The 16,775-nt window shown below is 46.9% G+C and overlaps 1 protein-coding gene across 1 annotated transcript in view; it reads left to right on the forward strand.

Moving 5' to 3' along the window:
• Positions 1–2,686: 2,686 nt before the first annotated feature.
• Positions 2,687–16,775, forward strand: part of PARP6 (poly(ADP-ribose) polymerase family member 6) — a 52,449-nt gene continuing 38,360 nt past the window's right edge. The window contains 2 exon segments of the mRNA XM_081838969.1: positions 2,687–3,080; positions 14,717–14,962. Of these exon segments, the coding sequence (XP_081695095.1) occupies positions 14,960–14,962 (3 nt within the window). The 5' untranslated portion in view covers positions 2,687–3,080; positions 14,717–14,959.

Below are 16,775 nucleotides of genomic sequence, written 5' to 3' on the forward strand. Positions count from 1 at the left end.
CCTGACTGTGCAAGAATGAGTTCCTAAGCATTTAATTGCAGAGGGGATTTTTCTCACTTCCACGGAAGCTACCCGGCAATATGGCTCCGTTACAGTGAGGGAGGTCACCAGTTAAAGGAAGCTTAGGCAACTCATGGACAATCTGAATACAATGTACAGGTAAATGTTGAAGTGCATGACTTTGGCATCTCCCCAAGAAGGGACAAAAAATATAGCCAATGCATTGCTGCACTCAGATGTGCACACTGTCACACTGAATGCCTTTTGTGTGTATGTTAACTATGAGGTGCCAGTAGACATAACTGGGTAAATTGCAAAATGGATCCCGGACCCCTTATGGGCCCGCCTTCTCTTTTGAGTGTGTGGTGAACGTTGAATTTAAAAGTTGATGATAAAAAATAAACAATGCAAATTAGCAAACAGTGTAATGTTTTGTAGATGATTTGCCTTACTTTGAGTTTTAATAAATGTTCTAAACAATTAAAGCATACCAAAATTAGGGTTTTGTCCTGGCTCCTGCCCAAAACATGACAGCAGCAGCATTTATTCATAAGTCACTGGCCACTGGAAATCTGGCTGGTTTCCACCACTCAGTTTTTTCCGCTTTATCCCCACCAGGGGAATCTGTCCATTTTGGTTTCTCTAACTTTCTCATTTTTCCAATGTTAAGTTTAGCTCTACTTCAGTTTATGAATTTCTTAAATTTTAATGAGGATTTTTTTTTTATCAGCATGTCTGTGCAAATTTCTCCTAATATACATGTTTTTCCATTTGGTTTTGCCAGTTGTACACCTGTGCAAAGCAATTTTCTCTCCTAACCATTTTTATATGTTATTTTCGCAAAATATATGCATTTTGATGCACACTTTACTCAAGTATATACATGTTTTGTACCCGTTACTTGTCTGCATTACAAAATGAGGAGATGTGTGCATTTTGAAAGATGGCTGCATTTTGGCCTGCATATTATTTTGAAAAGTGTGAATTATGTAGCTTCGCTTTTAAGTGCAAACTGAATCCAGTTTCTCCCCCATCCCTCCTCGCCCCACATTTTAAAGTCTTTCCAGCTTTATTAATTATTTATTCATCTGGTTTATTTATATCCCCATTTCCTTCCACCATGGAACTCAAGGTGGCGTAAAATGAGTTCCCAGGGAGTCTCCCATCCGGGCACTGACCAGAACCAGACCTGCTTAGCTTCAGCAAGGTAGCAATGCATCTTGTGCCTTCAGGCAGGGGCCGGGGTGGGGGAATAGGTAAATAAATAAATAAATATGTAGGATTCCCAGAATTCCCAGGATTCCCACTTCTACCTCATCCTTCCAGCTGTTATAGGAATATAGAATAAATGTTGATCATTGCACAAGGTAAACACACATACATAAGTATATAAACCACATGTCTAAAATAGTACAGGAGAGCAATCCAAAAGCCACCTTAGCTGTCCAAAAACATCTAAATATTTCCTCCTTAATCACCCTTGTCTGAGAACAGTCAGGGGAAGTTCCTGAAAGGATTCCTCTCCTATGTCTATGAACCTCCTTTCTATTAATTGCCATTATTTACCCAGATGCTCTGCATTGAGGGATCCTGATTGTCTTATCAAATGCTTATATTTTGTGTAAACTGTGTCTGGAACGATGTGAAACTTGCTAAACCACACCTTGGCCTGCCTGAGCCACAGTAACCCCACCTTAGGTGTGATGTAATTTCTGACTGTTTGTAGAGGGGATGTCCTTCTTCTCTATGCCAAAATGCAAACCCTTAAAAGAGATGTTTCTTCTCGGTTCTGGGTTTCTCTTGCTTCCTTGCTAGGAGGGGAGGGAACTCTGTCACAACAGAAAAATGAAGATCTGCCTTGCTTTCACTGCATCCTGTCTCCATCCATTCATCTCTGACCAATCATGGACTTAGGGGCCTTGGGGAGTTCGGCAGCAAAAGCCAACCACCCCTATTTTTCTACATTCATGTGGAATTGTGCAGAAAGCACGACTGTGTCCCTTTTCAGCAGATTTCTTAATTGCAACTGGACTGCCAAGATAACCAAGGATGGCCTGTTTTTCACAAGTTTCAAGTGGACCTAAAAAGCCTTAAACGTCTCAGGACCACTATACCTCAAGGAGCGCCTCTTTCCATGTGAACCTACCTGGACCCTGAGATCATCCTCTGAGGCCCTCCTTTGTGCGCCTCCTCCTCGAGAGGTCCGAAGGACAGCAACATGAGAACGGGACCTTCTCTGCAGTGGCTCCCCATCTGGAATGCTCTCCCTAGGGAAGTTCGCCTGGCACCTTCATTATATGCCTTTAGGCACCAGGCAAAAACTGTTCCCTTTTAACCAGGCCTTTGGTTGATCCGATTTACGTACATCCTATGCCCTTTTAAAATGAATTTTGTGTGTGGGGGGGCGCTATTGGGTTGTTGTTTTATTTTTATTAGACATTTCATGCTTTTATATCTTGCTTTTATTCTGTGAACCGCCCTGAGACTCCCGGGTATAGGGCAATATAAAAATTCAATTAATAATAACAACAAATCCTTAGGCAAAAGCGCCCCCCCCATCTTCCTTTGTGCGAGACACGCAGCCAGGGCTGGGTTGGGGAGGTAGGGGCACTGCCTGCCAGTGCCAGGCTGGCAAATGGGCGGCAGCAGCCTCCTCGGATGGGTAGCGCGCGTCTGGTGGCGCCCCCGCCTGCGCGCCCCCGGGCGCCTGGCTGCCTGGCTCTTCCCCGGCATCCCTCTCTCCCCCCCCCCCCAACCTTTTCGTCTCGCTGCGAAGCATCACATGACAGCATCCCGGAGCTGCACTGAGCATGGGCAAAAGCATCGGGGCCACAGAGCTCCTTTATGAGAGCAACAAAGCCAGCAGCCGCCGACGAGCCTTTTGTTTTCTGCCCTGCTGGATCCCCGCTCTCTCTAGCGCGCACGCAATTCGCCGGGCTCCTTGTGCAGCAGAAGCTGGCCATTGATCTCCTCCCGTCCAGGTTTCCCTTCCGTTGCGCCATGCCCGTCTGCCTGCCACCAGCAGCCTCGTGAGCATCCCGGTCCCCGTCTCGCCAGGCCTTCCGTAGCAGTGGAGGCAGGTAAGTATGATGGAGAACGGGCGCTGGGGACGGACGTTTGCATGGGTTTGCCTTTTGTGGGTACCGAGGCCGAGAGATGCAGAAGAGAAGGCGGGAGGCGAGGACCCCGAACTCCAGCTGTGCATAGCCCCTTCCCTTTCTGCTCTTCCAGAGGTTGCGGCAGTTTATCTCTAGCCGGGTTGGGAGCAAGATCGGAGCCAAGGATTGTGCCTGTTTGACTGCTGCGCATTTGTGCACGTACATACATTGAGCAAATTCGGCTGGGTTGATGAAGGCCTTTACTCTCCCTCCCTCCCTCCCTCCCTCCCTCCCTCCCTCCCTCTTTCTCTGTGTGTTTTGCTGGAGACTTGAGCTTCAGAGTCTAGAGCTAGGGATTTCTGCACTCCCCTGCCCTATGGAAAAGCCCAGAGTGACAAATAAACCAGGCCAAGACTCCAGAGCCAAAGGCTTCCATGACAGTCAACAGGTGGCTCTCTGACAGGCCTGCTCTCACTTCTTGGCAAGGGCCCTGTCTGTCCAGAGCTGGGATGCACAGCTCAAAATCACTTGAAGGGCCATTTTGACTTTTTAAAATATAATTAACGGATGGGGACTATGCTGCTATAGTAACCACTGAAAAATGAGGTTTTGGAAAATTAGGACTCTGTGTTTTCCTTTTCACACCAGGGGGGTGCACCCCACCCAGCCCACCCCTAATTTGGCAAACTAAGGCAGCTGCCTCATGCCACACTGGTCTTGGGAGCCATAAAAGGGGAACAAAATGGTTAAGTTACTTGATTTATTCTTATTGCATTTTTGCTGCCAGGGACAGAGGCGCTTGTGGGATTTTCTGACTCAGGTGCTGAAATAACTTGATCAGCCTTGTGTAGGGATCTTGAGTTTGGATGAAGGAAGGTCCTGCCTCGTGTAATGAAGTCTCTCGGGCTGTGCTGTTTTCATTCATTCTCCTTTAGATTCTTTTCCTTCTCTATTTGTGGCCCATAGCAGTCTGCCTCTTTCTGCTGACCACTATCTATGGACCCTAAACTGGTCAATATATAAAACCAGAGGCAAGAAACCATTTTTCTGTTGAGAGCCACTTTCCCTTGAGGCTAATCTGTCAGGGGCCACATGCTGGAGGTGGGCAGGGCCGAAGCCAGCAGCAGAGACAGAATCAGGAATGGGGAGACACCTGCCTTGCTTGCATTTCAATGTGAACTCCCCAAATTTACACTTCCCGAACCAATGCTGTGAACTGAAGCAGCTCTCCTGTGAAATTTGCCCAGTGACTAATTTTGCAGTGCAGCTATCCAGCCTAAAACTGCTTACAAACATGTGCATATTAGTGATACATAAGAGTGCATTATTAATATGGCAGAAGTTGCTTGCAAAAATGCTTATGCTAGACAAAACTTTTTATATATAATTTCACACACACAAAAAAACCACACATGAGTTTTCATGCGGACATTGAGTTGTACCCAAGGTAGCGTTGTGTTAAAGTCACTTAGCAAATAACTTCTTGCCTCGGCAGAATGTTATTGCACAAGGGAAAATGCAATTCCCCTACTAAAGGTAGCTTCGCAACAGATTGCGCAACTGGAACCAATAATTGTGCAATAAGCTTCCTCTAGGGCAACTGTTGCATGGATGCTTTTGTGTACCCTTTGAACTCTGTCATCTACCAGCACATGGGATCTTGTGCTAGTGGACAGAGAATGCTGGATATACAGACAGTGTTGAATATGCCCCCCCTTTTAATTGCAGGGGGGCAAAGCAAATTTAAGACCAGAAAAACGAGAATTTGAGAACCAAAAGTGAGCATGTGACCCTTTTCTCTCCCTCTTCTTTCTTTTAATGCCACCCACTTCACAACCACCACCTGCTTCCGATTTTTCTCCCCACCCAGCCAGCTACCAGCTTGCCAGAGGTCCAAACTGATCACCTGCACCTTGAGCTATTGCAGTTAGGCCAAGGCCCACATGAGACCATAAGGATTCACCTTGCCCACCCCTGTATTAAATACACAATCAGACTGGTGTATCTTAAAAAAAAAAAAATTCCCTGAAAAAGCAGCCTCAAGACCCCCTGGATGGGGCCCTTTATTCTCTGTGCTGTTTTTTCGTGATAAAAGCCACTACTTGGAAGCTGCTATTTGCCTGGAAGGGAAAGTGTGTTTGCGCCAATAGAAGCTTCCCTCCTGCAGCAAATAGCAAATTTGGGAGGGGTGGGCAAGATATTTTCATGGGGAAAATAGCATGTGGGGGAGGGGAAGGAAAGGATGAATTCCCCTTCACACTGAGCCATGGTCCTGATTCCAACTGGGGCAGGAACATCTTGACTGCTTTTTCTTCTTCTTATTATTATTAAAAATTAAAGGCACATGAATGCATTTAGCATATTGCTTAGTCTGATCCTAAAGCTGTTCTGGTGTGCAATGTTCCTTTGACTTCTTTGGCTTCTGCAGAGGTGGCCCTGTGAGGCTGTATTCTGGGAGAGGAAAGGACATGCCTGGTTTTCAAAAGGGGAGGCAAAATATTCTAGGTTCCTCTTATACTAGTAAACACTTATACATCGCCACTCTTACATCACCAGAGAAGAGGACAAATGAGGATACAGATCTGCATAAAATCTGCATTTGCATTGCTAAGATGCAGTGGAGATGAGATGCAAATTCAGAAACGATTGCTATGATCTGAATAGAATTACAATGTATTTTGCCATGGCGGGTGAAGAATGTGGGCAGGTGACACTGGTTATGTCTGCTCAATCTGAACTGCTTTGGATGGGCAACTTTAAAGTCCCTCCTGCTCTCCCTTCTTACGATTCTTTCTCTTTAAAGAACACCTGGCCTGGGAAGCCCTTCAAACAAAGGATGCCTTCTAATAGAGGACTGCCCTCTCTAAAGTAGGACCATCCTTACGCATTCACCTGAAGTTACTGGGAAGTTATTGCTCAAACTCCCAATCTTTGTTGAAGAGGCTGAGAGCCGATCTCCCAAATTCTCCCAGAATGCTAAAACTCTCCCACCAGGTCCTCTTGCACAACCTGCCCCATATGTTTCTCTCTGCAGATTACGGAAGAGCTGATTCACACATTCGTGTCTGTCAATAACAGATCGGTGATGATTCACAGCTCCCCGCCTCCTTTGTAAGGTTAGGATTGCCTCTTCCTTCCCACTAGCAGAGAGACCTTTGGAACTCCCCACCCCCGACCCCCATCATTCCATCTGTTTCTTTTCCAGCAGCTTGATTGGCAGCCGATGAAATGTTTGATCTCCATTCCCTGAAAAGCATCACCTGCTGCTTTCCCCATATTATGCTGTTCTTAAAAGGCACAAGAAGAGGCCTCTGGTCAGTTGGGGTCCCTAATTGCACCCATGTTGCTGCCTCTCCAATTAGCCACTGTGGCAAAGGAAGGATCAGTAAGAGAGGCTGTGGGAAAACCAGCACTGATGGTGATGGGGGGCAGGCGGACGGACAGGACGAAGGCACTGCAGAGCCCTGGAGATGGGCCCGCCCTGGAGGTGGGAACTGGTGAATCGTTTGATTCCAGTTCCTCTCCATTTTTCCAATGTTCAGTTCAGTTCACCGCATATTCACATTGCTCTGCAATCTTCCTTTTTAAGGGTTTGTATGGAAGTTCTTCAGCATCTCAGTGTGTTTCCAACATGCACTTTTTTGTATGCAGTTTTCCCCAATAGACACATTTTTGCAGAGAAATTTCTCTTAATATAATGTTCTTTCCCCTGATATATGCATTTTAATGCAAATTTTATATGCATGTTCATTCAAACACCTTGGCTGAAGGCCTGCTTTGCAAAATCTGGATAAGCGTGGATTTTGAAGGATGGCTGTGTTTAGGTTTGCGTATTATTTCAGGAAGTGTGAATTAGGTATGTTTGCCTTTGAATGTGAACTGAATTGAACTGCTCCCCCATCCCTATTCCCAGGTTCCCACAAGCATTGCCAAGTCTCCAGTATCCCAAGACCTGTGTTTTATAGAATTAGAATGCATGTTCATATTTATTATATGTTCATTCTTTAGGTAAAGGTAAAGGTACCCCTGCCCATACAGGCCAGTCTTGACAGACTCTAGGGTTGTGTGCCCATCTCACTCTAGAGGCCGGGAGCCAGCGCTGTCCGCAGACACTTCCGGGTCACGTGGCCAGCTTGACGAAGCTGCTCCGGCGAACCGGCACCAGAGCAGCACACGGAAACGCCGTTTACCTTCCCGCTATAAAGCGGTACCTATTTATGTACTTAGGGGCGCAGGTGGCACTGTAGGTAAAACCTCAGCGCCTAGGACTTGCCGATCGCATGGTCGGCGGTTCGAATCCCTGTGGCCTGGTGCGCTCCCGTCGTTTGGTCCCAGCGCCTGCCAACCCAGCAGTTCGAAAGCACCTCCGGGTGCAAGTAGATAAATAGGGACCGCTTACCAGCGGGAAGGTAAACGGCGTTCCGTGTGCTGCGCTGGCTCGCCAGATGCAGCTTGTCATGCTGGCCACGTGACCCGGAAGTGTCTGCGGACAGCGCTGGCTCCCGGCCTATAGAGTGAGATGAGTGCACAACCCTAGAGTCTGGCAAGACTGGCCCGTACGGGCAGGGGTACCTTTACCTTTACCTTTTTATTTATCTACTTGCACTTAAGGGTGCTTTCAAACTGATAGGTGGGCAGGAGCTGGGACCGAAAGACAGGAGCTCACCCCACCGCAGGGATTCGAACCGCCGACCATGCGGTCGGCAAGCCCTAGGCACTGAGGTTTTACCCACAGCGCCATCCGCGTCCCGTTCATTCTTTATATGCACATAAAGAATCTTGGAGTGAAGTCATCTTAGTCCAATCCCCAGCTTAGCGCAGGGCCTGCTGTCCCGAATGCAGAAGCCCATGCAAGATGGACAAAAGGCAGGTCTGGGATTCTGGAATCAGCACTCCAGGGCATGGTTAGAGATGCTGGTTCAGAGTTCAGTGCCTAGGGTTCAGGACCATGGACAGCAATCCCGCAGCTGAGGCAGACAGAACAAGGTGCCTCAGCACTGGCTTGGAGCAACTGAAAGGTCATACAGTCCAACCACCTGCTTGTGGTTCTGTTGAAATATCTCCAGGAAAGGAGAGCCCACCCCTCCTGGGACTGCCTGTTCCACTGTCAAACAACTCTTACCATTAGGCGGTTTCTTCTCATGTTTACACAAAATGTATTTCCCTACAATTTCTACTTGTTCATTCTAGTCCTGGCCTCTGGAGCAATAGATAACAAGTCTGCTCCACATCTTGCATGGCGGCCCCTCAGATATTTTTAAACAGCTATCATTCATGCCTGTCTTTAATCTTCCCCAAGCAAAACATACCCACCTCTTTCAACTTTTCCTCATACGACATGATTTCTAGACCTCTCACCATGGTGGTGGTTGCCTTTCTCTGGACATGCTTCAGACTGTCAACATCTTTCTTAAAATGCAGGACCCAGAACTGGATATAGAACTCTAGATGCAGCCAGGTTAGTGCAGATTAGAGAAGTGCAAGATGATTGCCATTTAAGGAAACCAGACAGATTTGATGGTGAAGAAGCAGGAGTATGTTCGAGTAGTTGCTCCATGGGGGAAGTGTATTCACCATGTAAAATTCCCTGTCCAGGATTGAGTTTAGGGGAAACTGGTTCTGTTGTCTTGCAGGAGTTGTCTGTGCATAGTACTGATTGGCTAGCACTTGGGTCATCAAAAACCCAGCAGTAGCTCCTTTACAGTGTACTTATGCTGAAGTAGAGGATATCTCAAAGGATAAATGCTGGCTAAGAGACAAAACTACAAATTACAAAGTCCTTGATTGAAAATTGTGGGGTAATGCAAAAAGGTGGATTTCACGTGCTCAGCCTGTCCCCATCATGGTAGGAACACATCCAAATCCATTTGCAGGGCAGATTGGGCCAATATCCAGGCTTGGCTAGTGAAGGAATGTCTTCTCTACAAGCTGGAGAAGCTGTGATGACATTTGAAAGTGGAAAAAGATTAACTTGTGAACTGTTCTAATGCACATTAACTAAAGCAAGGGAAGATTGCTGAGCAAATGTTTATGAAGTGGCTAAAAAGTGCCTGCGAATTTGGCTTTTATGCTTGTTGAGCCATGAACTTATTGTTGTAAGTGCCTCTCTCTCTTAACCTCAGTTGCTCATCAGGCAAACTGGAATATTAATGGCCTTTCTCCAAAGGGAGTTGGTAAGGATTAGAGAGAATTACAGTGACCGTAAAGCACTTTGCATGAGACAAAGTGCCGAAGGAAGCACGGCTGGCCCTGCCATTAGGCAGAATGAAGGTCATGAAAGGACAGCAAATGGTTGGTCACCATGTTTACCATTGTGTTTTTACTGCCAGAGAAAAGGGATTTTCTGCCTCTGGTGCCAAAATAGCTTGACTAGCTTGGAGTACTATGCACATTGACTTGGGTGTGAAAGAAAGGGTTAACTGTTTATTATATAATAATGAGGATAATGACGGTGAAACCACATTAGAGATGGTTGAATCCAACAATTTCCGTTTCACACAGTTTCTCATTTTTTCCTGTCTTAAATTTGATTCCACACATTTGCAGATTATTATCTCTTTAAAGTCCTTGTGAAAATTCACCAGCACTTTATCATGGTTTTTTCCTTATACACAAATGTTGGTGTGCAATTCTGCCTAAAATACATGTTTTTGCAACTCCCTTTCCCCATATCTAATACAACTCCATCTGTTTTTTATTATATGCATTTCTATGCACGCTTGACCTTAGTATTATGCATATTTTAACACATTGCTTAGCTGAACATCTGAACTTGGACATGGAAAAGAGGACTGAGAGATGCTGTTGCTGTTGTGCAAATATTAAAAGACAAGTGTTTTTCAGTTGCACATTGTTTCAGGAGGTACAAATTAATGAAGTTTGCCTTTAATGTGAACAGAACAGAATTCCTCCTCCATCTCAGTGGCGGAAATTCATGCAGAGAGCAGGCGGGGGCAGGGCTGGTGTGTGTCCTGGGGGCATAGTGTGCCACCCATAGGGGCGTAGCGTGTGTCCTGGGGGTGTGGCATGCCACCCAGTGTGGGTGGGTGGGGGGCAGCTGCGATGGCACCCCATTGGGATCGCGCTGCCGGGGGCAGTGCGCTCCCCCCCGCATGCCTCTTCCTCCGCCAGTGCTCCCTCCCTCGGCCATGTTCAGCTTGTTTCAGACTCATGATCACTTGTGTGACTGTTAAGTTTCTGCAGGCAAATAAGCAAGTAAACAAATAAATAAAACGAGTCCAGATGATAGAACATCAGGATTGTGCACCCGTGGGACAACATTTTAAAGAGGTTGTCACGCTGGATGCTGAGTGCAATAAACCATCGCCCAGGGGCTGAGCAGTGAGAAGAAGGATTGCCTTGGTGATCTCATGCCAAACCCCAAAGAAACATACAGTGGTACCTCGGGTTAAGTACTTAATTCATTCTGGAGGTTCATTCTGAACCTGAAACTGTTCTTAAGCTTGAAGCACCACTTTAGCTGATGGGGCCTCCCACTGCTGCCGCACCGCCAGAGCACGATTTCTGTTCTCATCCTGAAGCACAGTCCTTAACCCGAGGTAATATTTCTGGGTTAGCGGAGTCTGTAACCTAAAGCATCTGTAACCTGAGGTACCACTGTATTCTGTCTGTGTTGACAGGCTGAAGCATAGCCCATGGGAGGAGCTGGCAGTGCCACCACTGCTGCTGTGATGATGGAGCCATTATTTGTAGTTTTGTCCACTGTGGGTGTCTGTGCACCTGAGTATCTTTAAAGCAGGTGTGTGTGTTGTGGGAATGTTCTGGGGTGCAGGAGAGGATATATTGACTAATTATATCCTTATCCAACTTGTGCTAACAAGTTCCCAAAATATCAGCAGAGTTTATGACATTCCCCTTTAAGTTCGCAACGGTAACGCTTGCACAGGTTCGCTAGAACCTCTATAATAATTACTCTGGTAATTTCCCCTTTTGTTCCCTCTTAAAATACAAGACACGACACCGTCTTTATAAAAGTATAAAAGAGTTTACTCACGTTCTGTTCACAATATGATCCCAGAAGGCATACAGCTTTAAAAAGGTTACATACACTTAGAATCTATCTTATAGGAAGATAGTACTGTCCTCTCTTGGCTGAGAGCCAAGAGGGCATGTTGCTCCTTCAGAAGATGAAGATGAGAGAGAGAGAGATGGCTGCCTGCCCTGTGCTTTTATCATTTACCTGCACAGGTGAGGCCACACCCACCTCTGGTCACATGCGGAGGAAGTCCGTCCCCAGGAAGTTTACCTGCTTGCTGGACAGACATCCCTCCCCATGTTCTAACATGTACACTCTAGGAATGGTTGTCACTGACTGCTCCTGTGTTTACATCCCACATGTGTGTGTGTGTGTGGGGGGGGAACCTCAGACCCAAGGGCCAAATGTGGATCTCTGTGTCTCTCTGTTTGGTCCTCAGCACGCTCCACACGTACCACTGGCCCCCTGCCCCTCTCTACTGTTTCTTCCAGTGATCCTGCTGACTGGGGTGGAAGATGGAGATATTGGGGGTGGTGGGACTAGAAACCTCCGACTTTGTGTGGTGGGCAATATTGAAACTGCTACCACATTTCCAAAGCTACTGTCAGAGTCACCCGTGGTCCCAGCTCACAAGAGACCAAAGTCCACTCCAGCTTATGTACAAAAGCTTTTATTGAAGAACATTAGTAGCTTCACATCCGAGCTCCGTGACTCTACGTCTGTTACCCTTAGACCGCTGAAGTCCCCTCTGAGTCGGTCCCCCCTCTACACCAGTTTAAGAGGCTTGTACTGGTCCACCTCTTTCTCTCTTTCCTTTTCCGCAGGGTCTTTCTGCCCCCCTGTGTTCTCTCCCTTCGGGACTCTCCAGAGGCTGAATCCTCTGCCGCCTCCTCCCCCCTCCTTCGGGCTTTGGGACCAGGCTCCTCCCCAGGACTCTCTTCATTTCCGCGCGCCTCCCATTTTGAACTTGGCGCGCGTACGTTGCTCCTGACCTTCCCTTTGACAGTTACACTGCCCTCGATACTACTTTCCTCCCCTTCCGGCAGGACGTTTTGCCCTGATCTCCTTCCCCTCTCTGCTTCCTGTTCTGCTCCTTCTGACACACTGGTCACTCCTCCCCCCTCACTCCGTTCCAGCGGAGCAGCCGGTCTCGCTCTCCAACTCCCACTGGGGGTTCCCCCTTCGTTTCCCTGCTCCTGACTGCTTCCCCCTCTAGCTCCCCTTGGCTTGACCAGAGGGGCTCCCTTTTGGGAGTCCTCCGATTCACTGGACGGACTCATGGACAATCTTGGGTCATTGTCATCCTCTTCCTCGTCACTCTGGAATCCTTCCCCCTCACTCTCTGTCTCCTCCCTCATCTGCGCCTCTCTCCCTGAACCCCTGACAGCTACGCATGGTTCAGTATGGTTTCAGATTGGAGGGGGAACTGTGGGTTGAGATTCCTGCATTGAAGGGGGTTGAATTAGATGACCCTGGGGACCCTCTACAGTTCTATGACTGCTGTAAGAGACACCCATTGTTTTGCCCACTTTTGGCTCTGGCGCTGCAGGTAGCTCAGGGACAGCCAACGTGGTACTCACCAGAGTCTTCCTGTTTTATTAATATTTATTAAACTTATTAGTTGCTTGTCGCCCAAAGGTCTCCAAGCGACTTACAGCAAAGAAAAATATGCTGTGCATAACATCATGGAGGGGAAAGGAGGGAATCATATAATATGTTTCAGCCATATAAATAATAGCAAATAACATTAACAATAGTCAAATAATAAGCAAAGCAATACTTGGACCACTCATTAGCAAAGAAGCAAAACCTCAACCCCCCCTCCCTCCTCCAAAATCATTCACATCAGTTATATAGAAAAAAAATCATTTTTATGTTAAATGTATTGTGAGAACTATTTAATGTATTATTGTTGTTATTTTTCTCCCCCCCCTTTTTAGTTGCTAGGAGGTGATGGATATTTGTTTACTTCTATATTTATTTTGTGTGTGTGATGTATTAAAATGATATGTATAAAATGATATATATACTGTATTTTTCGCTCTGTAGGATGCACTTTTCCCCCTCCAAAATTGAAGGGGAAATGTGTGTGCGTCCTATGGAGCGAATGCAGGCTCCTTGGCTTCACCGATAGCAATGCGAAGCCTCTGAAACGCAGAGGGAGAGCTCCCCCCGCGCTCCGGAGGCTTTGTGTTGCTTTTGCTGAAGCCCCTGGAGTGCAGGGAACGCCCGCTGCGCTCTGGGGGCTTCAGGCGGCTATCCGCAAGCCTTTGGAGCACAGCAGGAGTTCCCGCTGCGCTCCGAAGGCTTGCGGATAGCCGCCTGAAGCCTGGAGAGCGAGAGGGGTCGGTGCGCACTGATCCCTCTTGCTCTCCAGGCTTCGCTTCACAGGAGAGGTGCTTTCCCTCTCTGCGCAGCGCCCCTTCAGCGAAGCGGGAGGAGAAATGGAAGGGGCTCAGTTTCTCCTGCCGCTTCACTGAAGGGGTGCTGAGCAGAGAGGGGGAGAATTTCCCCCCCTGTTCTCCCCCTCCTATGGTCCGGTGCGTCCTATAGAGCGAAAAATATGGTGTACACACAGACACACAAAATCATTCACATTGAACAAACATTTCACCCCCTTTAATCTCCCCACCCCACCTAGAAGTCTGGAGTCAAGGCCAGCTGTTGTGAATCAGTGGTGGGTGGGATCAGCATCTTCCAGGGATGGTCCAGCATCTCCCTTCATAGGGGAGCAGTAGCAAAGCAAAGTGGGAAGACTGTCGCAAACGTTTTAGCTGCTCTGCAGTTATCCTGGCTCCTGCTCCTCACTTATCGCTGTTGTTTGCTGGATCCCTGATGATGGGCCATGTTGGCAGGGGCTGATGCAAGCTGTGGCCCAGCAGCATGTGGGGGGCACCAACCTCTGTGGCTGACCTGGGTGTGGACGGGGCAGGGCAGCAGTGAGATCAGGGTTATGGGGGTGCACCAGTGAGAGCGTTGGCTGTGCCTGGGCAGCCCTGACCTCCCCCTGCCCAGCCAAGCTGCAGCAAGGCTGCTATCAGGAGAGCAGTGTGTATCTGAAGAAGTGTGCATGCACACGAAAGCTCATACCTAGAACTAACTTAGTTGGTCTTTAAGGTGCTACTGGAAGGAATTTTTTTATTTTGTTTTAACAATTTACTGCCCTTCCATGACACACAAGATCAGCTGCCTGAGGCAGCCGGCTCTTTCTGCCTAATGGAAGGGCTGGCCCTTGCATAGAGCTATGCATATGTGAAAGCCTTCGATGGCACACCCCTTAGACATTTCCAGCTTGCTTCTGAAAATGCTAAGGATAACCGGCAGAGGACAGTGCAGAGCACAATTCCACACACCTGAAAAGGGCTAGGCATCAAAGCCTCGTTATTAATGCTGCAAAAATGGTTGTGCACTTGAGATCAAGGTGTGTGTGTGTGCATGCATGCATGTGCATGCTGATTTTTATTGCAGCAGGAGCTGTTTGGGCTGTATGCAGGTGGACAGCCATGGAAGGGTGCTACATCCTGGAAGAAGGAGACCTCATAGGTCCCTGCTGTCTCGTACTCTGTATTTACTATAGGTTTCAATGTAAACACCCAAACTGTCTTGGATTTCCCCTTTTCAGTTCTCCGACGGCCAATGAGGAGGCCTCTGCACGGCACTGACGTCAGCCCCATCGCTCTCAGCCTTTCTCGAGGACAGTGACTTGGTTGCCAGGGCGACGGAAGAACATACTCCCCAGGCTGACTCTCCCTGCTGGAGGCCGTAACACCGCCTGGATGTCTGTCTCGCAGCTCCCAGGCTGGCTGGTGGCATGGAGAGGAGAGGCCTAGCCCTGTGGAAAGAGTGCCTGTGAACCACAAAGCAAATGGTAAGCAGGATGAGGCTCGCAGGACGGGTTTGCGGTGGTGTGTGTGGGTCGAGCGACTGCTGGACCACGGATGGCAAAGCTGACTTCGCTTGGGAAGGGATGTTCTGTGTGTGTTGGAGGAGAAGAGCAAGGAGTGAAGCTTGCCTGGTTAAATTGCAAAAATAAGAGATGGGTTGGAGGTTTTGACAGTGGGCTCCATACACACCGTACATTGAAAGCACATGGCTTCCCCCAGAGGATCCTGGGAACTGAAGTTTGTTCAGGGTTCTGGGGGTTGTAAACTATGGTTTCCAGGATTCTTTGGGGAAAGAAATGTGCTTTATAAGTGTGTAGTGTACATTCTTGGAAACAAAGGTCAGTTATTAAGTGGAAAAATAAAATGCAGAATAGGTGGACCAAGTGCAATATTTTATTCATTGTATCCCACCTTTTTCTCCAAAAAGGGATCACATCATGGTTTTGCTTTAGCTGTATTAATCTAGACAGCCACCACCTTATTTTAATGTTTATTTGTTTCTTTTATTTTTATTTCAAACCATTTGCAAACCTCTTAATGAGTTTTAAAAACCCCTTAAGCGCATGTTTGTATGTGTGGTTGTGTGTCTCCATTTATCTGCAAGCCTTAGGCTCCCCTCTTGTTAGGTAGTGCTGACTTTCTGAGTGCATAAGCAACTGCAGTCATGCCTGAACATTGGAAATGGAGTGAATGGGTGGGACTTGCAATGAATGCCAGTGTAACCCAATCCCTCCATCCTAGGTGTTTGTATGGCCAATCCACACCATGCAGTCAAAGAATTTTTATACCACTTCAGCAGTCATGGCTTTCCCCAAAGAATTCTGGGAGCTGTAGTTTGTTAAGGATGCTGGGAACTGTAGTTCTCTGAGAGGTCTCCCAACAACTCTTAGCACCACTAACAAACTACAGTTTCCAGGATTCTTGGGGGGAAGCTGTAACTGTTAAAGTGATAGAAGACTGCTTTATTTTAAAAATATTTTTATATATATTTGCAATTTTCAAAAGCAGGAACAGAGAGCACATTTAACCCCCTCCCCTCCCCTGTCCCATTTACAACTTTCTACCAAATACAGCATGTATTTTATTATTATTTTCTGAATTGATTTTAAAATGAATTGATTTTAGAATGCTGTGTTACTTTTATTGTTGTTAGCCGCTCTGAGCCCAGCTTTGGCTGGGGAGGGTGGGATATAAATAATAATAATAATAATAATAATAATAATAATAATAATAATAATAATTCTATATGACTTCCCTTCCACCCTTTTCCCGGTTCCTTTGCTTTTCTACTCCATGTAATCCACATCTTTTTAATCATCCAATTTGTCATCTATTAAATACCCTTATCTATTTCAGCTTTGCTGGATTAACTCAAGACCTGCTAACCCAGTCCTTTCCCCCCCCCAAAAAAAATGTTTAGGGTTTCTCTCATTTTCCTACTCATTTTGAAATACTGCCCCTCAATGAGGCCAAACTTAGATTTACAAAATATTTAGGGGGTATTGCATACCCCTGCGTCCCCCTAGAAAAAAGCACCGTGTTAACCTATGTATTTGTCTATACCAGTTCTTAAAATATTCAATAAGCATTATCCTTTCCTCCTTATATAGTGGAACCTCGGTTTTTGAACGTCTCGGCTGCTGAACGTTACGAATGCCGAAAATCCGGAAGTGAATGCTTCCATTTTCGAATGAGCCTTGCAATTTTCCCCATGTTTTGCAGTTTTCCCCATTGAACTTGCTGACAGCCCCTTTGATCCTCAGTTTTCAAACATTTCAGAAGTCAAATGGACTTCCG

The sequence above is a fragment of the Podarcis erhardii genome (genome assembly GCF_964252035.2).
Source record: "Podarcis erhardii genome assembly, chromosome: 14".
NCBI classification, from domain to species: domain Eukaryota; kingdom Metazoa; phylum Chordata; class Lepidosauria; order Squamata; family Lacertidae; genus Podarcis; species Podarcis erhardii.